General features: G+C 37.1%; 1 protein-coding gene across 3 annotated transcripts in view; it reads left to right on the forward strand.

The window, feature by feature from the left end:
* Nucleotides 1–2,427: 2,427 nt before the first annotated feature.
* LOC107714502 (arf-GAP with coiled-coil, ANK repeat and PH domain-containing protein 3-like) overlaps nucleotides 2,428–12,847 on the forward strand; it is a 101,343-nt gene continuing 90,923 nt past the window's right edge. For all 3 annotated transcript variants that reach the window (XM_016520358.1, XM_016520359.1, XM_016520360.1), the window contains exon 1: nucleotides 2,428–2,631. In XM_016520358.1, the coding sequence (XP_016375844.1) occupies nucleotides 2,585–2,631 (47 nt within the window). In that variant the 5' untranslated portion in view covers nucleotides 2,428–2,584. The remainder of the gene's footprint in view (nucleotides 2,632–12,847) is intronic.

The raw sequence follows: 12,847 nt of genomic DNA on the forward strand, positions 1-12,847 counted from the left end.
ATTTTCTTACCGAAACAACCAAATAATTGCATATGGAAAAACTATTTGAGGCTATTTTGAAACACACCGCAATTGTTTTGAATTGTCAGGCAGAGAGAGACTGACCTCTAAATGATTCTCAACTCCCTCTACAGCTTTGTCTGCCGGTGCTTTCATCACGCCACTGAGGACAGAAGGACAAACCAATATTTACCGCATGTGTGTGCTGTTATAGCAGATCAATAGAAGGAAGCGTGAGTGTAGTTGTCATAGAGACACACCTATATTTGGTCCCTGCATATTGGAAAAAGATTAAATTACGGGCGGCGGATTTTTGCATGCTTCCTGATCTATTCGCTTAATGTTTGTCAGTTCGAGTCGTTAACGGGATTGGAAAAGCAGTAACGGATGTATCCTACGGAAGTCAATAAAAAAAGATTCATCAGATGTTGTTGTTTTTTCTTTCTTTTTTATTCATCAGATGTTGTATATGCCTAGTAATAGCAAGACACACAACATTTACATTTATTCATTTAGCAGACACTTTTATCCAAAGCGACTTACAAATGATGACAATAAAGGCAGTCAAACAACACCAGTCATGTTCAACACAAATTACAGCCATGTGAGTGAAAACCCACCGCTGTCTGACATTTAGAAGCCAAAGCGATGCCTGTTTTAAAAACAGCCATTGAAATGTCAAGTTATTCAAAACATATATAATTTCAGTCTTTGGATCAGTTTACTTTGCAAAGAGTAATAATATGTATACAATGTTTGGTTTGGTTTGAAAATAATCATTTTCTGTTTTTTGGAAGTTTAAAGGGGTCATATGACGTTGCTAAAAAGAACATTATATTTTGTGTATTTGGTGTAATGCAATATGTTTATGCGGTTTAAGGTTCAAAAAACACATTATTTTCCACATAATGTACATGATTGTTTCTCGTCTATGCCCCTCCGTTCTAAAACGCGTCGATTTTTACAGAGCTCATCGGTCTGAAAAGCGATGTGTGCTCTGATTGGCCAGCTATCCAGTGCGTTGTGATTGGCCGAATACCTCAAGCGTGTGACAGAAATGTTACGCCCTTTACCATACTGTGATGCCGTGTCCCAGCGTGACAAAACAAAAACAATAAAACCCGTTATAAACGAGGCATTTGTTGCATCCAGTGGGGACATAATTACTGATTATAATGACTTATACTGTCTTTTAACGCGTTGCGATAACATATTTTGGAAGGCCAAACAAAGTAGTTTCGCTTTCACAACGAAACACGGGGTCACACACAATGTCAGTTTTGCGGAATGTAGAAGCAGACTATTGTTGATTTATTGTTTTAATTGCATTTCTAGTAGTATAGCCTTTTTTTATTTTTATGGAAGATATTTCAAGTCTTGGACACAAAAATTCTGAAAAGAATATTTAGCAGTAAAGGATTACGTGTTTTATTAATTAAATATCCAATATTAGTATTAATTAAATATTCAAATTTAATATTCTATATATATAGTGCTGTCAACCGATTAATCGCGATTAATCGCATCCAAAATAAAAGTTTTTGTTTACATAATATATGCGTGTGTACTCTGTGTATTTATTATGTATATATAAATACAAACACATGCATGTATATATTCCAAACATCTTGGTAAATATTTATATCAACATTTAATAATACATTTTTTATGTATTAAAAAAAACATTAAAATTAAATGTTGTATCTGTTAGCAACATTTAATGCACTGTGAACTAAAATGAACTAACATTAAGTAAGGGATAATGTACATCCAGTCGGTTGTTATCTCAGAATAAACCCTGACAGGGTGATCAGGTCTTGTATCAGCCTGAAGGGGTTTATTCTGAGATAACAACTGGCTGGATGTACATTATCCCGCTTATTACACGGCTAAAAAGATTTGTTTTTACTATATATGTTGAAATTAATGCTGAAGTCTTCCATTGTAACACGCGGTAGTTAAGTGTTTTCAGTCACAAGATGCCGCCAGACAGTCAACGATAGCGGAGTGACTCGTTAAGCATATAAGTAGTACCGGTCAAGATAACTCGTAGTACCCGGATGAGCGGTGTGTTATTCAATTTGGCGGTTGTTATCTGGGAATAACATACTGCTGGATGGCGCGATTGACCAATCAGAATCAAGTACTCCACAGAGCCGTGTAATAACAAAGAATAATAAATGCTCTAAAAATGTAGGCTTTTGCTTACTGTTTGTAAACGAATGCATTAAGACGTCCTTACTGAAAAGTATTAAACGAAATAAAAATAATTGAAATAAACACACACGCACCCACATCAAATATTTCAAATCTACATCGAGGTTTGGTGTATGTGATGGACTACAGTAAAAATATGGGATGCATTTTGGAGGACGCTCCCTTATATTGTTCTGCCGCATGTTTGATGACGGTCCCTTAGCTCGCGCAGCGCTGAAACTGATCCGCACATAGATCTGTAGCAGTGTGTCACAGTGTCACTGTTTTACCGGGGAAAGGGATACACTCGCGTTTCACATTTTGGCGTATTACAGCCACCGGCAATGCTATGCAACATTTTTAACTGAAAGACGGAATAACAGCAAAAATGACGGTGGATTTTGAGGAATGTATTAAAGATTCACCCCGATTCAGGTGAGAACACAGCTGCCGCCTGTTTGCATGTGAACGCTCAGATTCGCTTTAAACGGCACGCACATGACACCTCATAACGCCGTTGATGTGTTTATGGTTAATTGTGAAAGATCAAACCGAATGCTTGTTTGGGGATCTGGTTTAATTCTAAAACACGACGAGTCTCAAATCAGGTCGGGCTTTTTGTCTGTTTAATGTATAACAATATTGTCTTGAAACATGTAGACACTACATAGTGAGCTGGCTGGCTACATAGGCAGCATTTTGGGACATCGCCCGGCATCTTTCTAGGTTATAAGAGCATCGCCGTGTTCTTCAGGGACCAGTTGAATGAATGAGGGCTTTTTAAGGACACGGATCCTTAGCCGCAATAGCTCAGTATGGCTGATTTGTTGTATAATTGTGTTACAGATGTTGGTGGATCCTGTGCTGAGTCATTTAAATGAGATTAATCGGTCGTGTCTAATACAAAAGCATCACATGAAACCGAATGCAGTGATTATGTTCTGATGAATTCATGAAGGGGGGCGTTGCTGCGCTCTACACGCCAAGTATCATGATTACTAATGCAGAGACACTGCATTTACATGATTCACGAAGGCTATGGTCATCTGTTTCTGTAACATTAATTATCACAGTAGTTGTAATTGGAAATGGGATGAACTACAGTAAAATAATAGGATGCGTTTTGAAGGATATTCTTCTGCCGCATATTTGCGTGTATGATGCATTAATAAGCTACAGAACAATGAAATGGAGTCATTGATACTAAAGATGTTTTCTTGTTATCTGAGATTAGAGTACAGTCATTTAGTAGTCATTGTTATTAATCATAATAGTCATCAGCAGACTTCATCTTTTTTCAGGGCATCTTGTTCGTTTGCAATAAATAAACAAGCTAATTATTGTTTGCAGATGTTTATTTTAGTTATTAAGTGTCACAGAGAACAGCACAGAATTAAAACACTGATTCTCAACCATGGCCTCAGCAAATTCTAAACTCTAAAGGGACCTCTAGATGACTTAAAATGATTTCAATCCCAAACAACTACAAATCTAAATATTTCTCATTTTAATTCACACTCTCAACAACCATTTTTTTTAAACATGTGATTTCCAGCTGGGAATAGTCATGTAAATTAATAAAATCTTCTAACTATGTGAACTGGGGGAAGAATGGTGTAGAAACGATTTTCACTATTTTCACTCAGAAAACGAATTTCACAATGACACAATTCCAAAGAAATGGCAAGTAACATTGCATTAAAAATTGAAATTTTACGTAGAAAACTGTCATTGTTTTCAGCGCAGTGAGAGTCTTGGTTTCAGTAGTTCACTTCAGATGAATTCTGATGAGGCGAGTCACAGCTCTTGCTGGTCGTGTGAATCTGATCCGTCATCATACATGATTGTTCAGAAGGACACAGGAGATACTGGACTTGTTCTCCATCTGTTCAGTTCATCTGTTATCTTCCATGTCAGACATTGAGGCGCAATGAACTTCATTCTACAGCAATAATATTCAGTACTCCATCATTCACATAGACATTTATCCAGCAAACTGTCAGTGCTTTGCCCTTCTCTGCCTCTTTGTGCCTCTGAGGCTTCAAGGACTTTTGAAAGGCAGGCAGCAGGGTTATAGAGACGTGCAGTCTCTGCGAGGGGTTGCTGTTCTGGGCAGACATCCAGTATTCCCAGCTTCACTGATGCTTAAGGACTAACACACTCTAGGGACCATACCAGAAGAGCCAGACAGTAGATTTTGGTGAAAAGTGACTGTTTATCTCCATGACCCTACATGGGACGAGAATGGATGGATAGATTTATGTTGTCATAAAGTGTCCTTTACATTCAGTGCATTCAGACACACTTGTTTCTTTTTTGCTGTTTTTTTCTCTCCTTATTTTAGAACACACCACCACCTTTTGATGATGTGACATTTCAGATAGTCTCTTATTGGAAAGGAAGATCCTTTAAAGGGTTAGTTCACCCAAAAATGAAAATTAGCCCACAAATTACTCACCCTCAAGTGATCCTAGGTGTATATGACTTTCTTCTTTCAGACGAATCCAGTTGGAGTTATATTTCTTTTTTGCTGTTTTTTTCTCTCCTTATTTTAGAACACACCACCACCTTTTGACGATGTGACATTTCAGATAGTCTCTTATTGGAAAGGAAGATCCTTTATGCTTTTTACACTTCAAACAATTCTTAGTACCTTTGCACATTTTATTGGCCTAGAAAAGTTTATTTATTCTACATTTTGAAGAGCAAGGTCACATGATGACCAACACAAACTTCAGACAAATTTATCTAAGTCTGTACATTCTCCAGAGGATGGGCCTGTCCCAATACCCACGCTTGTGGTCTTTGCACTTGACCAGTTTGCACTTGTCTACTTGCATGAAGTATTTCAAGTATTTGGCCCAATTGTTTAGTGGGAGCATAAATGGCACTTTAAAATTTTTTGATTACTCACACACTTATAGTGTCATAAAAATGCAAGTAAACTTTTAACAGAGCTTTATACATTTTTAAATATAAACTTCTACATTTCTGTTTAGTAGCTGACGGCAAAATTTAGTAATTGTGGAGCTTTTAATTAATTTTATTTAATATCTATCTACCGTATTGGCCCGAATATAAGACGACCCTGATTATAAGACGACCCCCCTTTTTCCAGATGTACCTTTTGGAAAAAGGCTTTTTAAAAACCAAATCTTGTTTTTTCTCAGTAAAACACATTTTGTCTTCGATTATTTTCATATTGCATATTTTTCCTATTTTAATTTTTGTTTTGAAAGTATGGTAAAAACTGGTAAAATGTACCAACAATCACATTTAAAAAATATACACTTTTTGATATACCATAAAAATAAAAAAAAACAGGTAGCCCGTACTGTGTGAATTTTATAAGGTTATTTTGTCATTCATAATCAGAATCTGTTAGCTCCTCCCTCTCCGCTACATAATTAAAGCTGTGACAGTTGAGTACTTGAAGTGTCCAACATTCCACACTTAATTTTTTTCGGTTATTTAAGTGCATCATCCGTGTGCTTTTTCTTTTTGGATTTTTCAGTGTGAACAACACTAGTATTTATACTACAATTCGGCATAAAATAGTGCACAAGTACCCGATTTGGGATGCACCTATAGTATGGGTTTAGACATTTAGTAGTCCTAGGACAGTCTTGTGCACTTACTTCCTGTCGCGTGCACATGCCCTCAAGTGGCACAAGTTTAGGTATTGGAACAGGCCGTCATGCAATAACACAACGTAAACACCATAATGCTCCAGACCTGGTGGGGGCAGCAGAGAGGCTAATGCTGTTGATTTAAATACCAAATAAGAGCAAGCAAAACATCAGCATGCCAAATGCAAAGAATTGATCTACATTTACTCTGATTATTATTTATAAAATGAGTTATAAAATGTAAAATAACATGAACTAAACTGAATTTCATAGCATGCAGTGTGATGAGGATATGTGACAATAATATAGCATTCTACTGTTTGAAAAGTTTATGATTGGTTAATAAGTACTTTTTCACATACTGTTTAAAAAAAGTAGTAGGCAGTATAGTTAGTACGCTAGTATTCCATTCTGAACATGGCACACAAGACAGCATTTCTGCTTTTGGTGGCAATCACTCATAAAATTTAGTTTTAGCTTTGCTAAAAACTACAGTAAAGTTACTCATTTGTCTAAATGAAGTATTAGACATTACCAAAGGAATCAAAGGAATTTCTGTCTAGTTTCCTCTAAAATCATGATTTCCAGTAGGGCTGCACGATAAATTGCATGCGATATTTAACGCGCATCTTGTCAGTAAAGTCGGTTCTTTAATCAGCGGTAAATCTCCATCACCTGCGGGCTTTCACATGGAGCAGCATTACTACACAGAGCCGTTGTTCACTGACAAGCTGCTCAAAACCACGATCATATTTTGCGCATGTTTTGCACAGCTTGTCGGTGAACAACGGCTCTGTGTAGTTAATGCTGCTCCATGTGAAAGCCGGCAGGTGATGGAGATTTACCGCTGATTACAGAATGGCTTTACTGACAAGATGCACGTTAAATATCGCATGCGATTTATCGTGCAGCCCTAATTTCCAGTTAGAAAGTGACTGGGGCATCTACAGAAACAGTCAGCTCCTGGAGGAATACTCGGTTTCACACAAAACGATCCTCCACTGAGTCACTCCAGCCAAAAAAATGAACAGAACAGAATTGGCGGGCACCGCAGTGTGTATGTGGACATGCTGACGGACAGCCGGCTGCTGTTGTATAACACAGCGAATCTGGGACGTGGAGAGTAGGAGGCAGGAACCAAAATGATCTGCCCATTCATTCAAGCAGGCTGTCAGCTTTAGGAAAGGTGGAGGTGCAGACATGGTTTCTGCGTGCTATAACCTGCAGGCAGGATCAGGGCATGCCAGAGCGGAGTATTAGGGGAAATCAGGTGTGGCTGCAGTACATACTGCACTAAAGAGATTATTGCATAAAGTACAATCAGCTGATTGAAATGCAGATATATCTAGGTGGGACAGTGTTGCATCTGAACTCCTGTACTTTTATAGTATGTCCTGAATTAAATGAAAAACTTCCATCTAGACCGTTGATGAAGTATGTTGTGCAGGCATGCAGGTGTGTAATATAAATGCATTCCCGGTCTTACTACATTGTATTTTTTTTTCTTACCACATTTTTTAACCTAAGGTGTACAGCAACAACAACAACATGAATTTAAGCACGATGAACAATTACTTTTCTTTTTATTATTGTTCAGGTAATTTTTGTGGGTAAAATCCATTCATTTAAAAGGGAATCCACGCAACCTTGAATTTTGTGTGATGGCAGAAGTTTTTTCCACGCGACAGTAGTAATAGTAATAAAAAATAATAGTAATAAAAATAATACCTCAACATTGCATTTATGTTGTGCAACTTAACTTTCAAGTTTCAGCCTAACTAAACCTCAAGCATGACATAAGCCTTTACAGTCTTCTTGGAAGGCTTTGTGGCTTTTGTGAGAGGCAAAAATCAGTGGACAGGAAGGTAACTTGGAACAAGAACAAGAGACCATACACGATTTTTTAAAAATTTTCTGCAACATGAAATTAGAGTTATTTGGAGAATAAACCCTCTTAAATGTCCCTCTACGTACTGGTGTGTGTGTGTGCGTGTAACTTATTTTTGATATCCTTCATATTCTGTGTACTGGTATACGTACTGGTGTGTTTGTGTGTGTGTGTGTGTGTGTGTGTGTGTAAAACTTGTTTTTGATATCCTTCATATTCTGTGTGCATTTGCCTCGATGATTTTTTGTATTTGAGTTACTCAAGGTATTCGAGGAATCGTTTCAGCCCTATTACCAATAGGAGTGTAAGAATATTTCAATCAAACCGAAAAACCGCGATACACCACCCACAGTATGTACCGCGGTACTCTCATGGCGTACCGAACGCTCGCCACTAGGGCTGGGCGATATGGCGATATTATCGTATATCGACAATGTCTCGTAAGTATCGCGATGTCGATGTCAACAGTCAGGTAACAGACGATTATCGACATTATCGGAAAAAAAAAAGATAAACCTAGTATGTTGCAAAAAATATTTTACATAGCCCCATAGTCACCATACAGGTCTTTTTGCATGCAAAAATGAAACCATTTAGTAGGAGGGTTGGGAATCGTAAAGCTATTCCAATTTTGGAAATCAGATTAGATGCGTAAGGTCAGGAATCGAATTACTTATAAAATTAAATTTCGATTCTGCTTCTCGATTCCTGTATGCGCATTTATTGTAATTTCGAAAGATTCAACTGCAAGAAGACGAAATAGAACTCGCTTCTGCACTCACGCGCTGTTTTCTGTGCTGCGCACACACTCACACACAAAGCGCATGCACAAAAGCCGCCTCTTATATACGCGAACACTGGACTGTGCTCCCTTTCTCGCATTCTTACACATTCGAATGGACAAATACACACAGAATTATATAAAAAATTTCCCTTAAATACAATCGGTTATGTCTTAAGTGAATGCAAAGAGCTGAGAAAGAAAACAAGGGTTGGATCCGTGCATTGACAGCAGCCGCTGCCGCCAGTCATTAATGTTAATCAAAGAACAAAAGAAAAGAAAATCCTTCACTGATCTTGACAATCACTTTTGTAACCTCAGTTTATATTTTATTTGCCTGTTGTTCGGCGCTGACTACTGTAATGGCAACGTGCATCTGTGTATGCGATTATTTTATTATTTAAATATTTATTTAAACAGACTGTATAATGATGAAAAACCACAAACATGAGTTATAATTCAAATACACAAATTCCTTCACAGCCTATTTATACAGCGCACATAGTGCCATATTTTTACAGATTTTTTAAACAGTTCATACAGTATAATTATGTTTAATTAAGCTGAGATATAGCACTATAAATTCTTAATTCATTTGCGCAAACGGATGAATACATTATAGGCCTATATCTCAGCTCGCCCCTCAACATGCACGCGGAGTTTCGGCAGCCCAATACTGAATATTATATTGTGGGCGTTGTATTTTGATTCATAAAATACAAATTATAAAAATTAAAATACAAAAATGAAATTTAAACTACCTTGCTTCTAAGTAAATAAATCAGTTATTTTTATTTAGTTAAAAACGGGCCAAAAGAGACCTCCGAACTAGGCTACCAGAAAGGGAAAAAAAACCTTAACGTTTTTGCTCAGAATTCGTTTTTAATCCCTGCATGATTTTAGTCATGTATGATAAATATCAAATAGCCTACGTTATAGCTTGACTACAAGTTTAAAAACAGCGGTACAATTGTTATTATCAAGTAAATTAAACTTACCATCATGAAATGTGTCTACACGCATGATAAAGCCAAAAAGAAAGAGAAACATCGGAAATAGGCATATTTTATTCAAGACAATATTATATGACATCAACATGCATTTATCATTCTTACGATCACCGCCAGAATGTCCAACTTCACCATGATGAACTTAAAATTGGGTTCTATTATTTTTCCTCAACAGTTCTCCTCACAAAACAAAATTAATTTCAAACTCAAATTTGATAACAGAGTGGAAATTAGCAACACCAACATAACAGCAAAGCTGTTTTCTGTTAGTTTAAAGGGGTCATATGATGCGATTTCAATTTTTCCTTTTAGAAATATACCCGTGCTACTTAAGACTGGTTTTGTGATCCAGGGTCACAATTATGAAACATTGGATTAGTACAGATAAGTTTTAGTACAAATTTTGCATGTTTAAAGCATATTTTGCTTTTGCAAGGATGGGAACATTCTAGAGGTTTCTGTAACATTCTGTAATATTCCAGTGCTTTCTAGAACATTCCAGAACATTGTAGGACAAAAATCATCCAACTTATACTTCTGAAGTTTTGGACAACTCACTTTTGGTAACTGTTTATGTTAACCTGTTGTGCATGTAGCATGTAATTTGCATACATATCAGCTTGTATAAGTTGTCAACATATATGTTTGGTTTTCCTGAGCACTGTTAATGATACATAAAATGTAATGTGATTTTCATATTCAGCATGTCAAATTTCATTAAGGAAACATTAAAAATAAAGCAAAATAAAACTTTTATAAACATTTGTTTCACGGTGTAATGCTGAGAAAAAGAGAAAAATGTATCACTGTGCTCATCTGGAAACTTTCAGATACCGAAAGCACTTTTTAATTATTGCTTGTAATGTGTTTCTTTGCTTTATATTTGCTTGTTTGTTATTTATTTGTTAAAATTCTTAACATACATTTGTTTTGATTTATTATTAATTTGTAATTATTTTAAAAAGTAGCCTACTTATAAGTAATTTAATAAAAAATGCACAAATAAATATGATATTTAAGGTCGGTAAACTAATTAATTAATTAATTAATAAGACAAAAATGTAGCTCAAGAATCGGTTTGGAATCAGATTGTGATTCCCCGAATAGGAATCGGATCGGATCGTGATGTGCCTCAATATTGCCACTCCTACCGCTGGCCCTGTTGAAGAGTGACTGGCCCTCTATTGTGAGGTCTGCTTTTGTGTATGTGTTTTCAAGAAAGCTTTGTCAGTGAATGTAAGCGCAACAACATGTGGCAAACAGTTTTCCACCACAGCCTTTTCACAAACTCAAAAGTGAAGTCATTCACACACCTGTCACAATACCCTTCATTCAGTCTTACTTTATGACCGCCAGCGGCCTCTTCTTTGAGAATGCTGTAGAACTGGCATGTGACGACTCCTGTCACACCTGCCTTTCACAGAAATGTGCACAGTTTACACACAGTGGCCCACAAAGGTCAAGGTATCGCTCTGATGTGTGTGGCAGGTTTACAGTAAGCCTCATTACTTCCTCTGTGGATTAAAACAGAGCCGTCAAACAACAAAATCAAGTTTGTCTCAAGAAGTCACAGAGGGTGAATTGAGTAAACCGTTCTGACAAACTTAATTCATGCTGTTGTTACACCCGACAGCACACTCACTGTCAAAACAAGCTCCAGAGATGCCAAAAACAAGTGATGGCCTTTTAGACAGACTCTCAAATGCTTTCACTGAGCGGCACAACACTATATTTTCTGTTTGGTCACTGTAGTTACAGGAAACCACCACTTTTCTCTGGGATCCTACAGTGAGGAAAACAGACAGATAAGGGGTCGTGACCCTGGAACACAGCATGTGTTTCTAATGGATGGGCTTCCTTAATCGGCTGTGTGGAATGCATGAGAAGAAAGTATGGGTTAAGATGACAAGGAACGGATCGGGAGAACATGATACGTGCGATTTGCCATAATACTCAAACCATCCTTTAGCACACCACCTGGACTTTGCTGCTCCTAAATTCACTTTTGTAGTGAATTTGTAGTGAATTTCCATTTGTATAGATGGAAAAATACGAATTGCTGTATTTGAATAATGGCAACACTTTCATTGTTTGTAATGTATGTGAAGTAAAAGTAAAAAAAAAAAAAAAAAAAAAAAAACCATTGAGATAACTGTAGCGCTTTTTTCTATAAAGCTACAGAAAATAAAAATTTCTGTAAAATTGCACATAAAAAATATGCAACATAAGACACCAATATTCAAAGAAGTAATTGCATATACTGTATATATATATATATATATACAGTGGGTACGGGAAGTATTCAGACCCCCTTAAATTTTTCACTCTTTGTTATATTGCAGCCATTTGCTAAAATCATTTAAGTTAATTTTTTTTCCTCATTAATGTACACACAGCACCCCATATTGACAGAAAAACACAGAATTGTTGACATTTTTGCAGATTTATCAAAAAAGAAAAACTGAAATATCACATGGTCCAAAGTATTCAGACCCTGTGCTTGCTTAGCCCTTTGTTGTGATAAACAGTAAAGTGTGTTCAGCTGAATTCAATTTCCGTTTTGTCAAACGGGTATAAAAAAGGTTAGTATACCGCGGCAGCCCTCGTGTGAAGACTGAAGAGTGTAAAGACCATCGACTCCACCGTGCAGGGACACCGGCTAGGGACATAAGTATCGCTTTTGATTCATCCTCTTTTCTACACCTTGCTTCACTTCTGTTTCAGTTTTTATGACCAACTCTTGTGTTTCCATATCCCTGCTATTACTACCACTCGCAAACCACGCATCACACACTATAGGCAGCGCAATCCTAACAACCTGTGCATTTTGCCTATGTCTGCTAATACACTACTTTCTTTTTCTATTGGTCTCTGGAATTGTCAGTCTGCAGTAAACAAAGCAGATTTAATTACATCTATTACTAGTCATTCAAGACTAAACCTCATGGCCCTGACAGAGACCTGGATCAAACCAGAGGACACTGCTACTCCTGCAGCACTCTCCTATAATTTCTCATTTTCCCACATTCCCCGTCTGACTGGAAGAGGTGGAGGTACTGGTCTGCTTATCTCTAATGACTGGACATGTATTCCTTTAACATCCACCTAGACTTCAACATCCACCTAGATAAACCTCAGGCTGTAGACTTCCACACTCTGCTTGCCTCTTTTGATCTCAAGAGAGTGTTAACTACGGCAACCAACTGGATCTTATTTACACACGACACTGCTCCACTGATCATGTGCTGATTACTCCACTACACACCTCAGATCACTTCCTCCTCACTCTTAACCTCAACATAGTTCCTGACACAACACATACCCCTACACATGTCACTTTTCG

The sequence above is a fragment of the Sinocyclocheilus rhinocerous genome, unplaced genomic scaffold (genome assembly GCF_001515625.1).
Source record: "Sinocyclocheilus rhinocerous isolate Xijiao unplaced genomic scaffold, SAMN03320098_v1.1 scaffold269, whole genome shotgun sequence".
Classification (NCBI taxonomy): Eukaryota; Metazoa; Chordata; class Actinopteri; order Cypriniformes; family Cyprinidae; genus Sinocyclocheilus; species Sinocyclocheilus rhinocerous.